Raw genomic sequence first — 26,447 nt, 5'->3', positions numbered from 1 at the left:
AGTTCAACAGAAATTGTAAACTTCAAGCAGGTATATACTCAAAAAAGTCTCTCCTGCTTTATAGACAGGTAGACTAAAGAAATACTATACCGATCTCGAAGCCTTCGCCATGGTTGCGGCTGCTTTCTGCCATGACATTGATCACAGAGGGACCAATAATTTGTATCAGATGAAGTAAGTTCAGCTACACTGATTTATATGTACAAACACCTGTACATATAACATTTGTACCAGTAACTAAAAGAAAGATGTGAACATATCAGCACATGCAAAGATACAAACTATACTATTTTCCATAATTATTTGGAAAGCATGCACTGTATGTTCAGCGCTATACAAAGCACATCTATCAAGAGGGTCTGACACAGAGTATTTATAACCTATATGAAAACACCAAGACATTGGGAGAGCCTGAGGAAGGAGTCCTCTTAGCTAATGTTTTTCCTAATTTGTCTTAAAGAGAGGGTGACCCACTTTTATGCTTGGATTCTGACTTTTTTTTCAAGACTAAACATGCCCAGTTTTAACCTTTCCTCATAGGTCAGTTTCTAAACCGTTTATCCTTTTTGTTGCTCTCCTCTGGGCTCTCTCCAATTTGTCCACATCTTTCTTAAAGTGTGGAGCTGAGAACTGGATATAGTACTGAGGCCTCACCAGGACCAAGCAGAGCAGGACGATTAGCTCCTGTGTCTTATACATAACACTCCTGTTAATAGACCCCCAGAATATTAGCTTTTTTTTTTTTTTTTTTTGCAACTGTATCACGTTGTTTATTCATTCAATTTGTGATCCACTATAACCCCCAGATCCTTTTCAGCAGTACTACCACCTAGTCATTTATTCCACATTTTATAGTTGTGCATTTTTCCTTCCTAAGTGAAGTACTTTGTACAGTTTTTTATTGAATTTCATCTGCTTGGTCTAATTTCAGAGCAGTTCTCTAATTTGTCAAGATAGTTTTGAATTCTAATCCTGACCTCCAAAGTACCTGCAACTCCTTCCAGCTTGGTATCATTTGCAAATTTTATAAACACGTTCTCCACTCCATTATCCAAGTCATTAATGAAAATATTGACCAGTATCAGACCCAGGACTGACCTCTGTGGGTCACAGTTTGACCATGAACTAGTCTTTGAGTACAGGTTTCAGAGTAGCATCCGTGTTAGTCTGTATTCGCAAAAAGAAAAGGAGGACTTGTGGCACCTTAGAGACTAACCAATTTATTTGAGCATAAGCTTTTGTGAGCTACAGCTCACTTCATCAGATGAATTCAATGGAACAGTGGAATGCATCCGATGAAGTGAGCTGTAGCTCATGAAAGCTTATGCTCAAATAAATTGGTTAGTCTCTAAGGTGCCAGAAGTCCTCCTTTTCTTTGAGTACAGATTTTCAACCAGTTTTGCACCCACTTTATAGTAATTTTATTTAGACCACATTTTCCTAGTGTACTTATGAGAATGTCTTGTGGGACTATGTCAAAAGCCTTACTAAAATGAAGATATATCACATCTACTGCTTCTCCCCATCTCCATGGCCGGGAACTCTGTCAAAGAGGGAAAATAGGTTGGTTTGGCATGATTTCTTTTTAACAAAACCATGGTGGCTATTACTTATAACCATCATCCTCTAGGTGCTTACAAAATAATTGTTTAATAATTTGTTCCAGGTGTCGAAGTTAGCTTGATTTTTCTATAGTTTTCTGAGTCCTCTATATTCCTCTTTTTAAAGCTGGGCAAAACATAGTACTTTTCTCAAGTCTTTTGGGACCTGAGCCATCTTCAATGAGTTCTCAAAAATAATCACTAATTATTACAAAATTGCTTCAGCTAGTTCCTCTTTACGTACCTTAGGATGAATTTCATCAGACCCTGCCTACTTGAATACATTTAAGTTATTTAAGTATTCTTTAACCTGTTCTTTCCCTATTCTGGCTTGCATTCCTTCCCCCTTGTTGTTAACATTAATTATGTTATGTATGTGGCCACAATTTACCTTTTTAATGAAGACTGAAGCAAAATAGGCACTAAACATATCAGCCTTCTTGATGTTGTCCTTTATTGGCTCTCCTTCCCCACTAACTAGAGGATCTACACTTTCCTTCCTCTTTCTCTTGCTTCTAATATATTTATAAAACCTCCTCTAATTGCCTTTATGTCCCTTGCTAGGTGCAACTCATTTTGTACGTTAGCCTTTCAATTTTTGTTCCTAATTGCTTGTGCTATTCTTTTGTAATCGTCCTGAACAATTGGTCTGTATTTCCATTTTTCTAGGCCTTCTTTCTGATTTTCAGCTAACGAGCTTCTGCTGGAGCCATAGTTGACTCTTATTATTCTTCCTATCTCTCCTTCGTATCAGGATTGTTTTTGGTGTTGCACCTTTAATATTGCCTCTTGGAGAAACTGCCAGCTCTCCTGAACTCCTTTTTCCCTTGGATTTTCTTCCCATGGGATCTTACCTACCTTTGCTTTGAGCTTAAGTCTGCATTTCTGAAATTCGTTGCCTTTATTCGCTACTCTGACTCCTTCCTGTCCTTAGAACCAGGAAATCTATCATTTCATGATCACTTTGAACTGAGTTGCCTTCCACCTTCGGATTCACTACCAATTCCTTCCCGTTGGTCAGAATCAAGTCTAAAATGACTGCCCCCTGGTTTCTTCCTCCACCTTCTGAAACAAAAAGTTGAGCCCAACACATTTCAAGACCTTATTAGGCAATTTGTGTTTTGCCGTATTACTTTTCCAACAGATCTCTGGGGAGTCCCCCACTACTACCAGGTCTTGGATATTTATTATTTATTCTACAAATGCCTCATCTACCTCTTCTTGCTTATTTGGGCTATAATAGTCCCTCTACCATGACTTTCCCCTCCTTTTATATTCACCCAGAGACTTCCAACTGGTCTGCCTCTCACCTCCTTTTGGACCTCAGAATAAGTGTATATATTCTTGATGTATAATGCAACACCTCCTCCCTTTTTTCTCTGTCTGTCCTTCCTGAACAAGCTGCACTCCTCTATATCAATAGTTCAGTCATGAGATTTATCCCATTCATTCATATTTTAGCATATGTACTAATACTACCAGTTCTTCCTGTTTATTCCCCTTGCATTTGTGAACAGACATCTAAAACGTCAAGCAGATTCCCCCCACCCCGTTATCACTCTGGTTGCTCCTATGGACCCTGTTATAATTTTCTGTCTCTGCCCCCTTCCCGACTGAACATTTAGCCTTCTGTTAAGGTCATTTTTTTTTTTATACCTGTGGGCTTTTGTCACCTGCCCCCTTTGAACCTAGTTTAAAGGGCTCCTTACTAGGTTGGCTAGGCAGTGGGTGAAGATGCTTTTCCCCTTCTCGGTCATTGTGGACATTCTGGCATGGACAGTGGCTTGAGCACAGATCCAGGGGGTCATGTGGGCATGGACTTGGGTGGCTTGTTTAAGCCACCACTTATGCCACAATGTCCATACCACTATTTTTAGTGTGCTTGCTCGAGCCAAGCTAGCGCTCGTCTGTCTACCTTGACTGGAAGGCATGTTCCCAGCTGCAGTGTGGACATACCCTAAAAGACCCCTACTGCCAAGAGCTGTGACTACAGCTCTTGTACACATACCCAAGCCACCTTTAATCTAGCTAGAGTGGCTAAATAGCAGTGAGGATGTGGCTGCACAGGTTTTCGTGCAGGCTTTAGCACGAGCTATAAAAGCTACCCCAAACTACTAACATTCCTAGCCTACACCAGGGTCCACACTGCCATATCTTTACTGCTGTATTTACCCACACTAGCTAGCTAGATTAAAGATAGCACAATATGCCTACATGAGCTGCAAATCACACCTTCAATGGCAGTGTAAACATACTCTAAGCTACGCAGAGAAGCCCAGGTTTGGGAGGGTGCAAAGCTGGCTTAAAGCCACCTTAGCTTCCCTCTCCACTGTGCTGCAAGGTCTTATCCTAGAAGTTTTAGCTGGATACTGTGTAAGGCAAATGCAGTGGAGCAATGCAGAGAGGGCTGTGACATATGATCAATTGACAAAGTAGTAATTTTGGCTGTAGGGAGGCCAAATTGGGGGAAGATGCAGTAGTTAAGATGGGAGATTAAAACACTGGTCTATGGTGTTGTAATTGTCAGGATGAAGAGACAAAATAGGATTTTCAAAATGTTAGAGAAAGAAGTGGCAAGATTTAATGGCGATGTAGGTGTGTGGGGAGCAAATTCATAAAGACATTATCATGGCTGGAATGCAATAACAAAGCCTGACCTACTTATTTTCTTGTACAAAGTTTGCCAAGTCCTTGTAATATTTTCTGTCAAGTCCCCTTAAGATATTGCTGCCAGCCCACTACTCATAAGCAACTGTACAACAAACTAGTGCGATACAGAAAAACAATTTGGTAAGGAAACAGATTTCAGACTTATTTCAAGAGATTATTCTAAAGCTCAGTTTGCAAAATATTACTTTTGAAGATAAGCTAAAATACTGTGTGTCCCTTTAGGAATGTGATCAGACAGAACAGACTTATGCTCGCTACAGTGATCTAAAAAAAATAAGAGAGAGAGTCAGAGCCACAGTTGGTGTAAATAAGTGTAGTTCTGCTGACTGCAGTGGAGCTATGCCAATTTACACCAGTAAGGATCTGGCGGCCATAGCTCTGTGTATAAAATATTGTAAATGATGGGTGGGGCGGGGAGGTAGAGGGGTTTCCTTTTCACTAGTAAATGTTTGCAGTGATCCAATATGTATACACACTTAAATTTTATTTTTTTCTGCATTTTACATCATTGTGCATAACTAGGGCCCCACTTTTCATCTGTAGGTCAATTAAACTTTCATACATTCTCTCTCATGATATATACTGTACATTGTAATCACTTGCTTCTGTGCATTTGCTAGCCAACAAGAACTCCATAGGCTCTCAGTCCCCAGTAGCTAGGGAACATAATAATCATGATCTTTAGGAGACTATCCTGCCAGTTATGCAGAATGACTTATTAGGTAACACCCCTCACCCTCTCCCATGAAGGAATTTTCAAGTTGTACTTTGTGGCAGTGGCATTAAGAGATTTTCTGATTATTGTCAGGGATTCTCCAGCTGACACAGGAGAGAGACAGACTGATTGCCCCTTACCTCTTTTCCCACCCCCACACAGGCACATTTTTAGCCAGCCTGGGGAGTAACACTCTGCAGATGAACTTTTGAACTCTGGGGCTGGACTTTTTTTTGGACTTTGGGTGATTTTTTTGGATTGCTGGACTCGAGAGACGTTTGGGTTGTGGGACTCAAGAACCCGAGGGAAAGGTTTTTTAATTGGGGGTAGGGATAGCTCAGTGGTTTGAGCATTGGCCTGCTAAACCCAGGGTTGTGAGTTCAATCCTTGAGGGGGCCATTTAGGGATTTGGGGCAAAAATTGGGGATTGGTCCTGCTTTGAGCAGGGGGTTGGACTAGATGACCTCCTGAGGTCCCTTCCAATCCTGATATTCTATGATTCTTACTGAGCGTCGCTCAGCCAAAAGAACTTTAAAAGGGCTGAGGCCAGATCTTCCTACCAGGGTCCTCCCTGACTGAAAGGTCCATTCATGAGGTCAGCCAGGGTGAGCAATCTATGACAGCTTTACCACATGTACAGATTAATGAATGGCATGCACATTCCTCCTTGGTTCACCCCAGAAATTGACCTGTTAGCCAAGAAAAAGAAAAGCTAAGCATGGCCCATGTTCAAAACAACTACAATAAAGCATGAACATGACCCTCTCCCTCACTGCCCAGAACTCTAGTGTAGACTGGAATTACTTCTGCTTAACACTCAGCATGAGGTAAGAAGAAGGGTTTCTGTGGCAGGCTGACTATGTATGAACTTCCACAGACTGCGCTGTCATAAAGCTATAAGTACTTTCTGCGGGATAGGGCCCAAGGACATGAAAGGAATGAAATAGCATTGCATAGTCGACATGGTAGTTCCATTCGATTTAAGCAAACCATAATAAATTAGAAATGCAGTGGCACGGTCCACTTTGAATGATACCAACCAGAAGAAAGGTCAAGAGCCTACCAAAGTTATAAATACAAACAGCTGGATAATAGGTACATTTCTACACAGGGAAGGTGCATTGATTAAAGAAACAAGAACTACTAACACACAGGACAAAATGGGGTAAATTTTCAAAGGCACAAATGGGAGTTATGCACCTAACTGTTCCTTGTGTTTTTGAAACTCTCTCCCTTGATCTTTTCTCAATGACAGCGCTGAAGGCATATACGTATTGTGTCATTTTTAACCAGGTATTGTTCTGTGTCACGCCACAGAACTAGGTTAGTCAAGCAATGTTAAACCATTTCAAACTCCCTCTGTGGCATATGCAGCTCGATAGAACGTTAATACTACAAACTTAAAACAGTCATAAAAATATGTATTCTGAAACACTGTAAACAATTATTTGTTTTTCAACAGGTCAGCTGCTCCATTAGCAAAACTTCATGGATCTTCCATTTTAGAAAGACATCATCTAGAGTACAGTAAAACTCTGCTACAAGACGAGGTTAGTATATAAGCACTTTCTACTAAAACTGATAAATACCAAAGCTATTTTATAGATTCTGACCTTTCCAAGAGGCCTGGGTTTAACTTTGTATCTCTCTGATGAATTCATTACTCTTAGGTTGCTGGCTGGCTATTTTGTTTGAATTAGATTTCCAAGAAAATACTTTCTTAAAATTAGCCATATTCAAATAATGTTAAGGCTTTAACCAAAACTTACAATAGCTATGATGTTCAAAATAAACTCTTACACATGGGTAAATTCTGGTCTCAATTATAGTCATGCAACTCCATTGACAGTGACAGAACTGTTGTCTAAATACAGTCTGAATAAGGACTGTAGGATTTACCTTTTACGCTTAACTCACACTATTAGAACTTTTTTCTACTTTTGCAACACAGTTAATGATCTGCAACACAAAATAAAAGAATGCTTTAGGGATTAAGGCACTAGACTGAGATTCCAGAGATCTGGATTCAGTTCCTAGGAATGGTATCTGGTGCCCAAAGTAAGTGATTGGGCTGTGATTAGAAATTAGATTCCAGGCTCCCCCATACCCTCACTTTCACTCACAGTTGTTTCCGATTTCCCAAATAAAATCAATTGAACAGCTGGCACTCTTTCCCCTCCTTCGATAGCTCCTTTGCTATCACTCCCACCACTAATTCTCCTTGCTCCTTCAGTTTTCCCTTCTTGGGACCCTGGTGTTGCTCCCGAGACACTGATCGTGAAACTCTACACTGAGACTGCTCAGACTTTTTGGGTATGTCTACACTGCAATAAAACACCTGTGACTGTCCTATGTCAGCTGACCAGGGTCATGAGGATCAGGATACAGGGCTATAAAATTGCAATGTCAACATTCCAAGCCCCAATATCTACACTGCAATTTTATAGCCCCGTAGCCTGAGTCAGCTGACACGGGCCAGCTGCAGGTATTTATTGCTGTGTAGACATAGCCTTTGGGGATAACCAAAAGGCAGCTTCTGAGCATGTGCAGTGGAGAGAGGAGCTCATTTAGGATGTGGAGACCAAATAACCCCACATGTACCTTCCTCCCCAGACTGCACTTTAAGGTGCTGCTTCAGAAGATGTTACAGATGCTGCTAGTCCCTCTCACCCTGAATGGTGCTGCACTGAAGGGCTGGAACCCTTCCCACCCCTGCTCTCCCCACTGTGCTGTTCAAGAGAAGTGGGGGGGGGGGGGGAGAAAAGCATCAGCCACAAAGGTCATTGTTAGTTTGTTTAAAGAAATAAAGGAGATGGTGAGGCTACTTCTACACTGCACACCTCTTGCGGGAGCAAGTAGGATATGTGTAGCTACACACTGCAGTGAAAAGCAGGCTGCCTCCACACTGCAGTTTGTAGCTACATACGGCAATGAAAGGTACTGGAAGGGAATGTCTCTAACAGTGGGGAGGCAATGGGATACTACACTGCTAAAAATAGCAGTGTAATGGGGAAGGCACTGCTTGGGGGAGTAGAGAGACGCACAGGGTACATACTTGCAGGGTTCAGGCATGTCTTTACTCACCTAAGCAGTGCCTCACCGTCTACACTGCTATTTGTTCCCCTGTTGGGGGGGAATGTAGTGTATGTACTCCACAAAAGGAGTGTTCATTGTAGCCGTTCCTACAGACTTCCTGTGTGCCCATCTCCTTCCTGTGTGCCCAAGTCAACCGCTCTCACTATGCCTCAATTTCCCACTTGTGAAAGTGTACTATTTCCCTACTGCACAGGGAGGTTGGCTGGATAAATCCATAAATACCTGGGACATGCTTCAACACTGTGGTGATGGGAAACTAGCTGGGAGCTTTATGAATAAAGATGGCCTCAAACATTTTTGAAAATGTTTTTCTACTTGTTTTTCATTCTAGAAATATCAGACCCTAACTTCCTCTTGTTGCTGGAGAAACCTGTCAAGATCTTTGGAGCTCCTGAATATTGATATCACAAGAGGCTGTAATCTGAACTGCAGCTCTCCTCCTCTCCCCAGTTTAAGGGGGAAGAGAGAGAGGGGCCAACAAGCTTAAACAGTCTAAGAAATATGTCAAAGTCTGAGGCTATCGAAAGCTCAGTATCCTCATTCTCTTCAGTGGAGGGGAAGGAGAGCAGCAGCTTAGGTTAGAGTCACGTGTGATATATTATTAGTAGTACTTACATGGAAAAAAGAATCACTGCCCTGAAAGGCTTAAAATCTAGACACATGAAAGGCGGGGAATGTGGCTACAACATACAAGCAAATGAACATGGGGAAGAATTGGTCCTGCTGTTTTACACGTATTGTAGGTTATGTTGTTTGTTTTTAATTGTGTATACAGGTAGCAGAGTTACATCTTCATAACACCCCAAGAACAGAGTAGATCTGGGGTCTAGTGCAATCTGGGAAGATAAGATCTGGTCCATGTACAGTTCACTGACATGGGGTAAAGCCCATCACACAGCCATAGGTCACCTATCCCAGCCCCATCCAACCATCCCCTTTCCCCATGACTCCTCCAAAGGTAACAGATGTTTTCTGGGGTGACTGGCAGCCTGATCCTTCCTGCTCCAAAGGTGGTCTCTTTTTCTTAAGGACTTTAGGGCACTTGGTAGTCATTCCCTCCATCCTGCATCTTAAAAGAGGTGCTAGTTAAGGGCTTCTGCTCTCCAACCAATAAGGTTAGAGAGCAGTCACACCCTTCACCACTGAGTGAAATCACAAACACACCCTCTACAGCCTTACTGCCAGCACTACTAAAGTGAAAGCAGGAGAATAATGCTCCATAATTCCTAGCTCTCAAATCCACGAATCCCCGCTGGGTTCCATACTACGGGCTTCAAGGATACTACAACACTAACTTTTAGGGGTTCCCCAGCTACTGTCTTGGAATCATCAGGCACTTATGACCCTGCTCTCAACTTAGCAGCAGTAGGAATGGGAACTTGTCCTCATCCTGTCTGCCCTCTGAAGTCGAGGATGGTTAGGCTGCTATCCATCCTTATGAATTTCAAAAGGCCACGGGGCCCTTGCCTAGTGTCATCCCTTCCCTGCCCCCTCAATCTGCAAGATGTATGAAGGAGCAACTATGCCCCAAGAGGAGCTATACAGTAAGGGAGTTTCTGCTACCAAGGACACCAAAAAAGAGCTAATATAAAACAAGGTGGCCCTTGGGCAGTTCTTCTAGATTCCGTTACTATAAAAAGAGCAGATCAGATATTTCACCCATCTAGTTTAGCCACCACAAGGAATATAGGAACTGCTTTATATATGTTTTCATAATCACACCTTATTAGAATCCACTGGTTTACATTCCAAGCAAATTCTTGTTTCATTTTAAGATAAATGCCACTCAATCTTTATTCTAAGAGGTTTGAAAATGGAGAACAGGTATGCATCTCCCAGAAACAATGTGGTCTGGATAAGATATGGGATGGGCAGGGATCCAGCCAATAAAAGATAATTAAACTTCATGGTGAGCATGTGTTGGCTGCACACTGCATCATGCAAGTGAAGACTGTAGTTGCTCAGATGTTCTCATAATTTACCATTCCACAGGAGCTCCAAAGCTACTTTCTATTTTGGTTTGTCCAAGGAAGTAGAAGTATTATTTATTTGAGAGAGACAAGGTGGGTGAGGTAATATCTTTTATTCAACCAACTTCTGTTGGTGAGATAGACAAGCTTTTGAGCTTACACAGCTCTTCAAGCTCAAAAGGTTGTCTCTCTCATCAACAGAAATTGGTCCAATAAAAGATACCACACCTCACCCACCTTGTCTCTCCACAGTTCTGGGACCAACACAGCTACAACATGGCATATGTATTATTTGTTTTGTTATTTTACTAAAAATTCAAGGATCTAACTACCTCCCAATTTCAACTGTCCTAGACCAAGCTATTCTAACACATGATTCAACATTTGTAGGGCCTTTCAGAAAAAGAAGAAAGCCTGTGGAAATCTCACTCTTACTTTTGCAAACATTGTACTTGTATATTGCTTCAGATAACTCAAAATCAAATGTCTTACTATTGTCACACTACTATCACATCAATAGTAACAGAAGTGTTTAGGCTATGGAATATAAAATAATTTTGGTGTTCTTATTAAACCATCTTCAGCTCTCCTCATAGTACACCATAAGGTTACCTGTTTTTTTTTAGCTACACCTGTTTTTACAAAACTGTACCTAACATTTTATTTTGATTTAAGGAACCATAGATGGCTGTATAGCAGGCTTATTGTAATATACTAAGGTACAGCCTGTAGAGTACAAACCAAAGATAATTTTGTAAGAGGAACTGAATTTATAAACTTTCCATCTTGCAGAGTTTAAACATCTTCCAGAACCTAAATAAGCGCCAGTTTGAAACCGTTTTACATTTATTTGAAGTTGCAATAATAGCAACTGACTTGGCTTTGTATTTCAAGTAAGTATTAAATTATGTATAACTTCCTACTGAAAAAATTCTTAATCCTGTACAATTCATGACTGTAGTTTTTCCTAGTTATAAACAGATTATAGAGCTATATTTTAAAACGAAGTTATTCTGAAAAACGTCATTCTTCAAGCTCATTATAAGGAATAAGATTTTTTTTAATTCACTTGAGGCCTTTAAATCTCAAAACACAAATCATGAATTTTCTTCCATGTCTCATACTGATATATAGCATATATTTATTAGGCCATCCAAACACACCTTCCATTGACAGTGCACACTATATTTTAAAAGGCACTAAATATGCTGATAGTGTAGTCCAATTGTAGTGTGTGTGTGTGTGTGTGTGTGTGTGTGTGTGTGTGTGTGTGTGTGTGTGTGTGTGTGAGAGATATTTTATGTAGCTATTCTGTACTAGAATCACTCATACTGAAATTGTCAAAATGCTGCCCTAAACTTAAACAGGGATGGCCTATGATGTAGAAATTAAAGTATGATCAAAGAAATCCAGACATTAAAAAAAAATCTCCAGTGTCAAATGTGTCAAGAATTCCAATGGTCAAAAAATTTGTCTATTTACTATCTTAACCAACCTAATTCACCACCCACTGAAGTCAATGGAAATATTCCCACTGACTAAAATGAATGCTGGATCAGGCCCTATGAGCGCTGAAGTTTTTCTAAAAAAGACACATGGAGCTCTTTTCCTTTAACTGTTTTAAGATTTGACACTTCAGAGTTGGCAGATAACAGGGAAGTCAACAAGTAATCCATATTCAGTGCACTTTTTATAATGAATGATAAATATTTCTAATTTTATTAGAATGTTTTGTGTGTGTTACAACTCTGTCCAGTGAGGTGAAACCTCTAAATGCAAATGAAGAGATTTATTAAGCAATAACTCTCTACCGCACCTCTCATCCAGAAGGATCACATAGCATGTTACTTAACCTCTCTTTATAAATAGCGATCTTTTCACCTTTTCCAGTGGATTTCTTTGCAGAATCAATCAAGAATGAAAATATGTAAACTCTGACAATATTTGGATAAGATTCAAGAAATAAAGTCACCACAAGTAGCAATATACAGATTTAGGAAATCTGTTGCTTTTCATATTAAAGCTTGACATATTGACAAAAGCAGTATGTGTCAGGAATCTATGGCCAAGTCTATGAGCTATATAATACCTAAATATAACTCCCATTAAAATAAATGGACTTCAGTGGGAGTTAGACAAACATACTATTTTAGAAAAGCATTAATATAAGAAGCACCTAATATGCAAAAGCCCAGCCATTTTTGGATACCAATACTTTATATATGAAATATTCATATATTTTTACAGGAAACGGACTATGTTTCAAAAGATTGTGGATGCAGTTGAAAAAATGCAAACAGAAGAGGAAGCAATTAAATATATATCTATCGACCCAACCAAAAAAGAAGTTATCATGTAAGTAGTCAGTATCTTACTCTTCTTTCAATAAGTTATCTAGGGCCAGATTTTTAGAAGTATTAAGGAGCCATAAGATGCAGATAGGCGCCTAGTGGGATTTTCAGAAGTGACTAGGCACCTAACTCACATTGGCTTCACTTTGGAGTTAGTCTCCTAGCCACTTCTGAAAATCTCACTAGGTGCCTATCTGCACCTTTAGGTGCCTGAATAAGTTTAAAAATCTGTCCCCTAGGTTTTTTCTCTATCATACTTATAGTATTTCTGTTTCTTCAAAAGGGCTATGATGATGACTGGTTGTGACTTGTCAGCTATAACTAAGCCATGGGAGGTGCAAAGTCAGGTTAGTATCTCAAAAAAATTGTATACAAATATTTTAATTTTGATTTCATACACATTTATATTTGCTCTCTGTCTCTCATTGCATCATCAGTGAATGACAATACAGAAAATTCATTTTATATTGCAAGTCTATAGATATTTAAGTGTAAAACAAAGGCATAACCACTTGCATCTACAAATTGTGCCTGAGAATTGGACACCATTTCCTGGAAGCAAGGACGGATTAAGGCAATCTATGGCACTAGGCAGTCCATGCCATGAGCCCCCTGTGGCGTCGCCCCATTGTCCCCACCTTCCCATTTGCGAATCGATTAGTATAGCTGTCCCTGCCTGTAGTATCCATTCTAGCTTTCTTTAAAGGATCCTTGATAACTGTCACTCACTTTTATTTTATCAAAATTCTTGCCTTTCTTCTGCCAGTTTTAGGGTGCAGTTTTTACAATAGCATGATCTTAAACTAGACACCAACACACAGACAAATGTAGATCCTTGCACTATTTTAGTGTGATTAAGTCACTCTAAAATGGATTCAACAATATGGGCTTTTATGCCTTTGAAGTGATCATCTTGCATACTACTTAGAAATGCTGTCAGTGCTTGAATTATAGGTATCTATACAGACAAGATGGCTTTAATCAGAGCTGATCTCTTGGGTTACTTCCTTGAACAATTCTAAAACTAGAATTAGATTCTCTGTAAGGTTCCACTGGGATGGAACAGAGTCTGTGTAGATCCATAGTAACAAAAAGATAGATCCTTCACACAAAGAATGAAATCCTATTTATTTTCCAATTGGCATCTGAGTATACTAAAAGCAGAGTTTCCTGGTCATGACATCTTGAATCAGGTATGTAAGAGGCAGGCCTAGCAAAAGAGCTATGTCAGGAGACATTCATTAGCCTGCAGATGGCTATTCTAATAATGTAACGCAGTATACTTTAAAATTAGGAGTTTTTATTATGTTGCTCTATTGTCTTGGAATACCATGGAAAATACTATTTTCAGCTATGTACCATTCATTGGGCATACCCCAAAATACCATCAAAATGGCAGACACCATCTGTTTACTAACAAAAGCCTCACACTGCAGCACTCCTGTTCTGTAATTCACCTATACCGTGTGTTAATGATCCCAGAAAGAACAGTGTGGAGTAGTTTTGTGTCTACACGTTCTACAATGATGGTATTTTGCTGTTTTTTATTTACCAGAATTCTCTCCTCCTGGAGAACCTTTCCAAATATCTCATGGATAGCATTGGTAGCAAGAAAACTTGCAGGAGGGGAGCTGGTAGCAAGGTTTCAGTAGTTCAATAATATGCAAAAATGTTTCCTGTCAGTTCCTAGGTAATTTTGTTCAGTTGATACATACATAATATGCACAAGTAAAAGCATAAGTATTACAGCAAAAAACATACTGGCAAAATTCAATTAATAGCTATGATAACAGGATTATACATTTTCCTTCTGTCTGGCAGATCTGTTACTGGATATATTAGGAATCACTCTGCCAGTTGAAGGACCAGCAGCACTCCTAGCTTGAAAAAAATTGGTTGTTTTAAAAATGAAACAACCTAATTAACTCAAGCAAAAATGTTCAACATTTTCTGGAAAGACTTGAATACATTCCAGCATCATTCTACAACTGTATTGATTAATACAACATCAGTAACGCAGGAGATTCTCATTCTCAGGTTGCCCTTATGGTTGCGAATGAATTTTGGGAACAAGGTGATCTGGAGCGAACTGTGCTAGAGCAACAGCCAATTGTAAGTATTTTGACATGTTAAACAGCATTATCTTCAATATGAAATAATAGCTATTGAAGACATGTTTGTCAGTAACAGTTGTCTTATTATTGAATCAAAATGTCGCAAATTCACATTAAAATATTGATATTCTTTTCTAGCCTATGATGGACAGAAACAAAAGAGATGAATTGCCTAAGCTTCAAGTTGGTTTCATTGATTTTGTGTGTACATTTGTATACAAGGTAAGAATAAAACTTTTATTCTTCCTTTGCATTGATTCTAATGACACAAGTGACAAACAATAGTTTGGATTAAAACATTCTAGATGTTAGCAGGGCCTTTCTAGTCATTCAAATAGCTGTCATTCAAAGAGTCATGATTTTTCACCTCCTCCCGTATAATACCACACACTCCTAAAAGGTGCTTAGCATCTTCTGGAGATGTGGAACCCCCTGAAATCCCAAGGAACACAATGGCACTCAGCATCTCCAGAAGTTGCTCAGTTCCTTAAAAAATTGAGTTAGAGCTTAATCACAGAGCTTCACAGAGCCCCACTAACACGAAGAGCATAACACATGGATGGATTGGGGATCAATGAAAAGTATGCACCTGTGCTGCATTAGCACAGGAAGTACTTGAGTTGTTCACATCTAAACAGCAATGTAATCTATGTTTCTACACCATCTGGATTTTAAGGCTCTTCCAAAATGCCATGCAGTAGAATGAAATGTAGTATTTTGAACAGCAACAGGTAAAAGTCCAGTCTTCAGATATCACAGATATAGCGAGTATGGGCAAAGACACACCAGAAGAGTGCATTGGGACGGGAGGAGGCTTAGGGAAAAGGGTGGACTTTACAGCACGCAATTTGGGCCTTTGATGTTACTGACTCAGTTTGGTACTTCTGATAAACTCCCACCACATGCCTCATACCCCACCACCAATGGAATGGTGCCAGCAAGTACCACAACTGCACTTCATCTTTTCCCTTCACCAGAAAAACCCACAAGCTAGGCATACACCAACAAAGTGCTGAGCTTATAACACAAAACAAACTTAAATCTCTCTCACTGTGCCTGCCACATAATCAAACAGCTAAAATTGGAAGGTGAAAGCAAATGAAGTTTCTGTACACATCAACAATATTTGTGTATTCGTGCTAGAACCTGAAAAACAACCATTCATTATAAATGGACAATTTATTAACTCGTATTGTTTATTTAGGAATTCTCAAGGTTTCACAAGGAAATTACACCAATGTTGGACGGGCTTCAAAACAACAGGGTGGAATGGAAGACACAGGCTGATGAATATGAAGAAAAGATGAAAATTATTGAGGAAGAAAAGAAAAAGCTGGAAGAAGCAGCAGCCAAAAGAGGTTAGGCATCTTTAAGGTTTTCATTCATATACTACACAACCACTTGGCATATTCTGTCTGAAGCACACACATCCAAATACACATTTATTTCAGTGCTCAAGTGCTATGTGAGGCCAGAACTAGCAGAATTTGCTTTGTGTATAGTGGAATGATGAGTAACTTGCCAAGATTACATAATCCAGGACTTACTTGACTGATGTCCTAGACTGCCATGTTGGAAAGTGTGACAAAATCACCATGGTGATTGGAAAGTGAAACCATGTCAATAAGACTTTTTTGAACTTAACAAAACTGCTGCTTACCCAAGGATAAAGCAGTTTCAGGCACCAGAAGGGCTGTAGAAATGATTCTCTGTGGGCGTCAACCTGTAAACTATTAAGCAATTTGAGCTTGTCTCTGCTTACCCAGAGGATGGAAAGCAAGCTGAGAACAAGGACATGGTTCAGTATACTGTCTTCAGAATGAAAACGCAATGAATATTCCCTGTAAAACTGCAAAAATCTCTGGGGTTGATCTTTTGTCCTGGTCTCTTATCTTTTTTCACCAGTTTCACTGCCAAAGAAAGCAAATCCCTCAAATAAGTCTAACACTTTCCCTTCAACCTTCCAGGACAGCCCCAAGTTCTGAAGCTAAAACTACATTCTCACAAGTCAGAGAATGCTGCTCTATGTGAAGCATCAAACACAGCCCAAAGCATATACCTAGTTTTCTGGATTTGAGATTTCATGGGCTACTTATGAAAGTCAGGGAGGATATCCATGATGGGGATAAGCTTATTCAAAAGATCTTGATCATACTGCACTCTCACAACATGGTAATTTGAAATCTTCATTGACAGTGTAGCTAAGGAGTAAACATTTTTCTTCCTATGATCTAACCTTCAAACAATCTTGTAAGGAGTGTCTACCTGGAAGCTTCACTTTTTAAAACATTTTCAAGTATGCAGAACCTACCAGAGATCTCAGAATACTTTGCTGAGGAACCTAGTCAGGTTTCCTGGATGTTGACAGAATTGATAGTAGTTGTTGCCAGGTCTAGTAAACCAGATCCCGTCAACTCTTCATGGACAAAACCATCTTACCTTTTTCCAGAGTCTGGAGAATATCAACATCTCACGAAAGTTCTGTCAGTGGAAAAGGAAATGGGAGAAATAATCCCTTAGGTGATTCAATGCAGGTGAACTTCCAGGAGTTAGTGATGACTCAGCAGTTTTACTCTCTTGATGAACTGGAGGTTATAACTAAGCCCACACCTTTTTCTTCAAGGGATGACAAGAAAGGACTTCTGATTTGGTAAAAAAAATAAGGCCATAAGATTGAATAAAGGGTGTAAGAGTGAATGAATCCAACTATGTTATAAAAATAACTGCATCTGGATCAGCAGCAATAAGGGCTAAAGTGTGCCAGCCCTTCAATAGCTGAGCTACTTTGAAAGGATCAGAGATTACAAGCTATGGCAAATGACTCCAAAAGTGAACTGCAGGCACAATTTCATGAACAAAAACCGTTTGCTCTTAAATAGCGTTTTACATCTTCAAGGCACTGTGCAGTCATTAATTTATTCATTAATCTTCACAATATCCATCGGAAGTAGGTACGTTTTCTTCCCGTATAATACGGACGTGGAAATTGCTCAAGGCCACACACCAACTCACTGTTAGAGGCTGGACCAGAACTAAAGAGTTCCTGACTCAGTTTAAACAATAAGACTAACCCAAAAATTCAGAAGGATACACTGTAAAGGTGGTTTAAGCATGCTGCAAAAGGCATCACTTATTGAAAAGTAATTTTTGAAAGAGAAGTCCAGCAAAATGGGTCAAGTGTTGAAATGAAAGACTGTCCACCTGCATACTTTCAAAGTCTTATATTTTAGAAATATGGCGTAAGGTGTGCAATACCTTAAGTTATCATGTCAAGTTTATCATCACAAAAACACACCACCTTTTGTTTAAACATGCATGGACTACTGCAACAATAATTCATTCTTATAATAAAATTGCAGGAGATAAATTGTTTGCCATATTCCATCAGGATATCTATTACACACTGTAATAGAGCCAGACTCACCGGTCGGCGCCTCCTGCTGGTTTCCTCGGGAATTAGCTCGTCAGCCTCTGGAGCGCCCTCTGCCATCTGGTGATCCACCTCGCCGCCAGCCCCAGTCCCTCCCAGGACCCGGTGCCTCCTCCCACTGGGGTGCTGCCCTCTGGCAGTAAACCCCAACAATCCCTGAGAGTCTCCCCTCCCCAGGGAATGCCCACCCACTACCCCCATCTCACCTCAGTCTTGGCTACTGCCAGTCATCGCTTAGCCCCGCTCCCCAGAGCAGACTGCAGTGTATCAGCCACTCATCACAGGTGAGGGGGTTTGGACCTGCTGCCTCTGTCTACCCGTGGGCTGCCCCTTTGCAACCGTAGTACCTAATACGCCCTAATCTAGGCCTCGCAGCCTGGGGGTTTCAGGCTGGAGCTACCCTGCTCCCCTGGCCTTTCCCCCTCAGCCCTGCTCCAATCTAGGTATTCTCTCAGGTCCCTGCAGCCAGACCCTTCCCTCTCTGAGCACAGAGAGAGACTCTGGCTAAGCTTCAGCCTAGCAGCCTCTTTATAGGCCCAGCTGCAGCCTGATTGGGGTGTGGCCAAGCTGCAGCCATTTCCCCAATCAGCCTAGCTTTTCTTGCCCTCAGCCCTGGCTCTCTCCCAGGGCTTGCTTTTAAGCCCCACAGGGCAGGAGCAGGTAACCACCCCTCTACACATACACTTTATAGGTGTGGAGTACATTCCATTTTCTTCTAATTTGATATGCACCTGTATACTTTTCTGATGTAGTAGCAATCCTATCTCTTTCAAGCTGGATCTATTGGTAAGCACCACACAAGAGACACCAAATATGGGATTTACGGATGTAACTTCTAGAAGTGCCAAAAAGTGAGAAATCCCACTGAAAATAGCAACATTTCACACCAACACAAAGTTTCATCTTTCTAAATTATTGGCAAAGAAGATTATCATTTAGGGTCTGATTTTATGCCAATTGAAGTCAATGACACACTCCCACTGATTTTAATAGGTGCAGGATCAAGCCCTTAAAACTAAGATTCCACTTAAAGAACAATCAAATTATATGTCTGGAAAGACTAGCAAACTTGCACTCTCACCAGATATCGTGACCATTTTAAATTGCTGGTACTTGGGGTTACTCAGTTGATGTGATCACTGTGACTTATACAAAATTTGATCATCCCCAAGGAAATATATGCACACAGGCAGACATCTCTGAAGACACAACTGGCCAGATCCTCAGCCAGTCCTTTGCAGTCAATGAGGAAATTGGCCAATATGCATATTAACATAATTGATGGTATTACAAAAGGTTATAAATTATCCAGTATTTTGAAAATGCACACTGGGATGAGGTCAAGCAGACTTACAAGGTACAGAATGTGATAAATTATTAAACCACCAAAATCAAGGCTATGTAAATACAGAACAGGTCAATGATTTAATTTTTGCAGAGTTTTAGAAATTCTTCTCAGTTTTATATAGTTGGTTGTGGGTTTGTTAAATTGCTTCATACAAACTATTCAGAGATAAATATGTTGAAATACAGCCATTTCCCTAGATCACACTGACCTGGTTATACCACCTCCTTGTCTAACCATCAGGCAGACAAAAAATGAAATAAACATATTTGCTGAACCACAACAGTGGAAAGTTCAGAACAGAAAATAGACAAGATATTATAGAATTAAAACAAATTATATTTAATATCATACTGTTAATTATATCCACAAATTTCAGAGGGTAGGGCACTGATCATGTGACATGTTTTAATGCAGGTGGAAAGGGTCGAAAATAACCTAGTAACATGGTGATCCACAGCTTTCAAATGTAAGTTTTAATTCTAATATTGGTATGTCAACTTAAAATTAATCTGAAAACAAGTTACTATACTGAACAGATCAGAACTTAGACCAACAAAAACCTGTGGAATCATTTGAGAGAGATGTTAACACTGTTGGTGACAGCAGTTATTGAACATACAAAAAAGTACCTCTCTCTTGATTGGTAACAGATTTCTACAGGGCTAGATAAAAGTTTGTATAATCATAATCAACACTTAAGTGAAAGTTTCCATACCCTCCACCCCCATAGTCTCAAAGATTATAATTCATCCAAGAGTTTATTCCATTTGAAGGCTTTCATTATTCAGTTGTGGGGGGTAGGGTGGAGAGGGACACGATTAAGTAAGTACATAATTGCTGAAACTTTCCAGTAAAAGTGGTTCAGTGTGTGTTTGTCCATTGATAAATGCTGATATTAACTACTGCACCCTTTGTCAACAGTTTGGTTATTCAATATTAATCAAAGAATATATATAAATCCTGAAAGTGCGTTCAGTTTTCAAGTGGACAAACACACTTGTGTTATAGAATTAAATGAAAATGCATGTCATAAAATTAACATTTATAATGCAAAAAATGAAGCTTATTAAAATGAAAAGAATTTGCTCATTATTCACATTCCTTTTGTGCTTTTTATTAGCTGAACAAGACGCAGCGAAAGGTGGAGGAGGAGGTGGCGGAGATGATGATGGCAAATCAAAAACATGTATAATTTTGTAATGCATTTCAATGGCACTAAAAGAGTCTCAAAGTCTATGTTTCTGCTACAGGAAAAAACATCTAGAAAGAACTTCAAAAAGCCGCAGTGGATTTCTGCAAAGCATAGGATAGCATAGGCCAGATAATCCTCTTAAACAACTGCCATCTATTCGGTGTCATTACTAATGGCATAAAAGAGGCAGAATCCATTGAAAACTAGAAAACATGAATGATGGTGCAAAATAAGTTGATTATGAGTTCAATTCTTGGTATTGTTTCTTGTCACTCAATTTATATACAGTATTTTTTATTAAAATGTATAACTGCTGCAGACTGTCCAGAAAAATATAAATGATTTTTAATGGTAGATTACAACCAGTAATTCCATTGACAAGATCTAAATTGCACATACCATAACCAAAAATTGCAGACAATTTCATAACTCATAGCTTTACATTTTTATATTATGTTTATTTCTTTCATCTGGACCGAACTAAACCCCATTCCTGCATCCTCAATTCTAGATACAGTCCTGGAGTTGTCCCTTCACCACTTCAGAAGACCTAACTACTCACATCAGCCCTGTGCCTACAAAAACAGGCCCATGGCCCCCTGAAGCTACCACTGCCAATCTGTAATTGCAGCAATGGCTTTGGAGAAACCATTCCCTTCTCCACAAGTACACAATTCTGCCCACTTTTATCTGCCAATGGCCCTTGAACATGACATACTATATAAACAAAAACAGTCTCTTTACCTAAAACCGAAATGTAGTCTTAAGAATTGTAAGCTTTTTATTTAAAATAAAGAATTTATCAAAGGACCTACACCAATATCCCTAGAGCAGGAGTTACATGTTCAAATGTCTTCTTAAAAGGTGTATGAAATGCGGATACAACATTTTTGGACAGAATAACCAATAAATTTGTCTGGTATTTCAGAATCACTGAATTTACCCCCAACAAGATTAGGAAAAAAACAAACAGTCTTCACAAATCCTCCCCTACCCACACCCTAGGAAGCTAGTCTGTGCATTAATGGTCTCTTCATAAGCAACTATAAAGAATGGCAATGGAGCTTCTCCACAGCCACTCTCCCGCTCTTGGTCTGGAGTGTCTGCATTCCCATAAGCAGGGGAAAGACCAGTGGATTTATGTACTAAATTCATGTTCCAGCATATCCATTGGACCCAATTCCAAATCTAACAGTGCAGAGGTATAAAGGGTGGTCCTGCAGTACCCAGAAATTATTCTGCCCATGTTCAGGCTCCCTGAATCCTGCCACCCTTCCTTTCTCCCCAAAACAGGATTGTACAGGTTCTACTGCTTGAAGGGAATCTTAACACCCACGGAGGCAGGGGGAATATTTGCCCCATGATGAATACTTTTACTGTATATTAAGTTTCCCTACAAAGTGCAGAAGGAGAAAAACATTTCAGAATTTTCTCTTCAATTGTGATGTGCAGTTACTGACCAATGTTCCATTAATAAGTCTGTGATTTTGTATCTCCAGACATTAAACACTATTCTTTCTAAATGTGCACAGGTAACACCAAAATTATGCTGTATACATGGCATGATGAACTACATTCTCCTTTCTCTCTTGCCCCATATCCTTCTAGCATTTTTATAAAAAATTCTTCAAAAATGTTCTAATATACGTAAGACATAGATATTGTGCAACTATAATGAGAAATAAAACATCCTTCACCAAAAAATTCCCATTTGTTATATCCTTAACTTATTAATGGGCCAAATATATATGCAGATTTAAAAATGCCATAAACTGGTTATAATGTATTATTTTCTGTACTAAATGTAGATCTGAGGAAATACCAAGTTTGCTTTTATCGTCTACTTTTAATTCAAAATATATTAAATGAAACAACATATTTAATATGTGTATTGTACCATTTTATAACTGCCTTGTGAAGGCCCAGAGAAGAGTTAGCTATCCAAAATACATGCCTATTCTACAGTATTTGCAGCAGCAAATATAGCAACGGACTCTACTAAAGCCCCTACAGACAAGTTACATAGACTTAAGCTGATTGCTGCAGATTGGATTTGGCTCCCAACCAAGCTTGCAAGATGACAAAGAATTAACCTTTAAATCCATCTTCTTACCTAAAGAAGACTCCACACACACAAGGCTACCTTTACTTGTTATTCAAGGACACCTTAAATGTGTCTCTGAACTGTCATCCCTTCTGTATGTATGAACTGTTAAAACTGTATTATGTTAAGTAATACTGAATGTAAATATAGATATGTGGATATACACATAAAACATTCACATGTAATAACATGTTCATGGTTATATTACAACCATGTCTGCAATTATGTTGTCTACACCAAGTACTTTGTTATATGGCATCTATTGCATGAACGACTCATCCAATTAAGGTTTCAGCTTTCAAAAATACAGACAGTATTTTATAAACCATTAACTTTACGAGACTGTTTAAAATGTAAATTTCATTCAGTACTGTGGTAACACAAATGTCTCTTATGTAGCTGATGTAATCTTCCATTGAAAAAAGAATGGACACTGTAATTAATCTTGTGCAGACTGTTTCTTTGGAAACATACAATAAAATGAATTTAAAGTTATGCTGCAATTTGAATAGGAAAAAAACCAGTAAGTCTCAAGTGTTATTATATGTTCTTGTTTCGTATGCTCAGGATTACACTTTAAAGTAGGATTACCATTCATTCACTGCTAAGGGGATCAGAAACCACAGATAACGCGTTAGCCATATGTAGGTTTCCCAGAGGCAAACCACGTACCTTATTTATTAAAACAAATATGACAAACTAACATCCCGAACGACTAGTAGAGTGACCATGGGTCTGTCAGTCAAACAACACTTAAAATAAAAGACTTAAAATGAGGAGGGTAACAGTGAACTAACGCTTATACAAAATTATTAAAGAAAACATCATCATTAATTTTAGGAAGAAAAGATTTACTTAGGCCAAGCAAAATGTAAGTTTTATAGAATCGGAAACTTCAGTATCAATATTTCAAGAAGATTTACACATACAGATGTCTGAGTCTTAAACACCACCTGACTGATTAATTTAAATCCACGAACTCTTGCTGCATGGTTTAATAGATTTAAAAGACAACTATATATATATATTATTAAAGAGTTTAGTGGTAAATACAGAACAGGGAGTCAACTAGAATATGCCTTTAAAACAATTAACTAAAAAGCGCAGCATGGAAGAAAATACTTCATGTATCTGATTGTTGTGGAAACACTGCAGTCTATCAGTAAACTGCATTCTGATGTGTCTCCTTCTCACCCTCTTTTGAGGTTAACGTGCAGTGTCTTCTATAATTTTTTAGATTTGTACTTTACAATACACTCAGCTGAAAATAAATTATAACATAGTATTTTATATGTCATTCTTCATTAATGTATAGGGAATCTATCGTCTTCCAAGTGAAATCAGTAATGCTCTATGTAGGCAGGGGTATGTGTCCATGCACAGTCAATTGTAGGATCAGTGCCTTTAATGGAATTTTTACAGGAAAAAAAAAATATAGGTTCCTAAATTTGATTTGGTATTCAGATATGAATATAAACTACATTTCCACATGAAGTATCAGAGAAACAAGTCCTGAAAATATTCATCAAATTCTTCCTCCCTGTAAGAAAAATCAAATAATAATATTAAAATATGTGAGTAGTAGATGTAGGGCTTTTTATCTGTAACCACACAGCCTTCATTCCTTGTGCTGCAAAAGTTTGGTGACATTTCAGGTTATAAGAACAAGTTCAAAGCCATGCACATGAGGTACACTACATTTCTATTTTCCTTCATTTCCTCCTCTTTCTAACTGACTGAAGCAGTGTTTTGGTATTTAGGAAATACTCCTAATAATGTAATTATTGTGGCATGACATTACTCTTGTAATAAATATTAGGGAATGTATAGTATATAAATTATCAAAGGTTATTGTCTCCTCTGTGAGTAGAACCAATATAATTAAAACAAAGTTATGCTTGCCCTCAATCATAATCCAACATTTACAGATAACTATCCCTAAAAAATAAGGGAATAGGACACAGTTTATCTGTCTGGGGTGTCAGGAGATCTGCTACATTTTTCTTTATACCTATTGTCTATAATCTCACCTCTCCTGCCTTAGCATGAAATGGCTTTGGAATCGAGGAGGGTTAGATTTGTTTTTCATCTTTTCCAATGAAATAAGTATCCTGGAGTTTGTGGCTCTGCAAGCCCAACAACAGCTTTTTAGGGCATTTTTCTATTAATATCTCTAGCTGAGTAAGTATGCAAATAGGGTCTTGTACAAATAACGTCACCTCAGACAGACACCATCACTCCCTGGCTGTTACTAAAGCTCCAGTAGTGGGAAGGAGGTGTCTTTTCACATGTATCTGTAGAGCCCTGCGTGGATCCAAAATCTATATCCATGGATGCAGATATCTGTGGATATAAATTAGGTATCCACAGAGCTGCAGGGCTCGACCAGGAACCGCAGCGCCAAAGGAACAGCATGTCGGGCTGCCGCTCACAGGAGCCAGCGCCCTGCATGGGCAGGTCCTCTGGCATGGCTGTAATGGCCCCAGCCCCATTCACTGAGGCAGGTAGCAGCCTCACCGGCAGCTGTCCCAGGTCAAGCTAGTATGTGCGAGCAGCTTGTACACTCCCAGAAAGGTATCCCTTCCACACAGCAGACTGCAGCTCCTGTCCAGAGTGTGTGAGCTGCTTGCACACACTAGCGCGACCAGGGACAGCAGCCAGTGAATCTGGTGCCCACCCCAGTGGGCGGGGCTGGAGGCAGTACAACCACGCTAGAGGAGCTTCCCGCATGGGGTGTTGGCTCCTACGAGAGGCAACCCGACATACTGTTGCTTTTGCCACTGCAGTTCCCGATAGAGCCCTGCAGCTCCACGGATACCCGATTTATATCCACGGATATAGATTTTATATCAGTGCAGGGCTCTGTATCTGCATAGTGGCAGATTGCCTCACTACAATACTTCCAAGCTGATATGGAGAAAGGTGCTGCTGAGCACTGCTCCATGGTATGTAATACGTGTAGTGTTTCCTTGCGTGGCCTCTCACTGACTGCCTCACCACATAGGAGTTCTGCAATTTTGTGTGTCTTTATCCCCAAGGAGTGGGAGTAGGATATGACTGACCCCCTGTGATCTGACCTGCACGGAGGTAGCTATTTCCTCTAATGTATTTCAAGAATAGATTGATTTCAAGTAAATTTTGGCCAAAAATTTGAGAAAAATTCAAATACAGTTTGAATTGTTTGTTAGGTCTTCCTGAATGAGCGAAGAGTAGCAGGGCATCTGGAGAATAAGACCAGCACCAGATCCTAAATAAATTCCTATTTTGGGAAAGGTTGGATATATACATGCACTGGAAATTTATGCTACAAAGAAACTTTCTTCCCACTCTTCAAAACATAAGTTGTGTCATTGGTGCTTTTTGTTTAAGTAGCGTCCAATGTAGGTTTTATTTTTAAAGGATCTAAAACAAAAATCCCCAATTTTATTATCCTGTTACCGGTTTTAAAGCAAGTAAATGGGAGGTATTCTCTTAACAGAAAACAAATTACTTCCCATTGTGCAAATATTCCAACATATTTACTGGTGAAAAAAGTGAAAAGGAGCAAATTATGGCCACAAGAATCCCCTCAAGGGGTGTGCATGTCCATTACATCATGGAGCCCAGGCCTGTGGCAGGTCCTTCCACAGTGCTGCAAAGGCCCAAGGTAACGGCTGGGGAAGAGGAAGAGCAGGGAAGGGCCAATGAGTCAATTAGTAAGTGGATCAATGACAGGTCACTTAACAGACCTAAAAGTGGCAATTTTTCAACAAAAAAACCTTCAAAAACAGACTCCAATGTGAAACTGCAGAACTGGAATTAATTTGCAAACTGGACACCATCACATTCGGCTGAATAAAGACTGGGAGTGGTTGGG

General features: G+C 39.4%; 2 protein-coding genes across 3 annotated transcripts in view; one reads left to right on the top strand and one right to left on the bottom strand.

Moving 5' to 3' along the window:
* The window catches only part of PDE6C (phosphodiesterase 6C), a 53,939-nt gene extending 33,238 nt beyond the window's left edge, over nt 1-20,701 (top strand). The window contains exons 14-22 of the mRNA XM_074959077.1: nt 65-174; nt 6,449-6,536; nt 10,845-10,945; nt 12,300-12,407; nt 12,687-12,750; nt 14,441-14,515; nt 14,656-14,739; nt 15,722-15,875; nt 20,416-20,701. Coding sequence (XP_074815178.1) covers nt 65-174; nt 6,449-6,536; nt 10,845-10,945; nt 12,300-12,407; nt 12,687-12,750; nt 14,441-14,515; nt 14,656-14,739; nt 15,722-15,875; nt 20,416-20,495 — 864 coding nt within the window. The 3' untranslated portion in view covers nt 20,496-20,701. The remainder of the gene's footprint in view (nt 1-64; nt 175-6,448; nt 6,537-10,844; nt 10,946-12,299; nt 12,408-12,686; nt 12,751-14,440; nt 14,516-14,655; nt 14,740-15,721; nt 15,876-20,415) is intronic.
* A 2,554-nt stretch (nt 20,702-23,255) lies between these two features.
* The window catches only part of LOC141991053 (protein FRA10AC1), a 55,571-nt gene continuing 52,379 nt past the window's right edge, over nt 23,256-26,447 (bottom strand). The window contains exon 14 of one of the 2 annotated variants that reach the window (XM_074959076.1): nt 23,256-24,131. In XM_074959076.1, the coding sequence (XP_074815177.1) occupies nt 24,089-24,131 (43 nt within the window). In that variant the 3' untranslated portion in view covers nt 23,256-24,088. The remainder of the gene's footprint in view (nt 24,132-26,447) is intronic. The other variant, XM_074959075.1, reaches the window with a different exon arrangement.

This window comes from Natator depressus, chromosome 7 (genome assembly GCF_965152275.1).
Source record: "Natator depressus isolate rNatDep1 chromosome 7, rNatDep2.hap1, whole genome shotgun sequence".
NCBI classification, from domain to species: domain Eukaryota; kingdom Metazoa; phylum Chordata; order Testudines; family Cheloniidae; genus Natator; species Natator depressus.
Note: the sequence above shows the minus strand (reverse complement) of the source record. Positions and strands in the feature narration are given on the sequence as shown.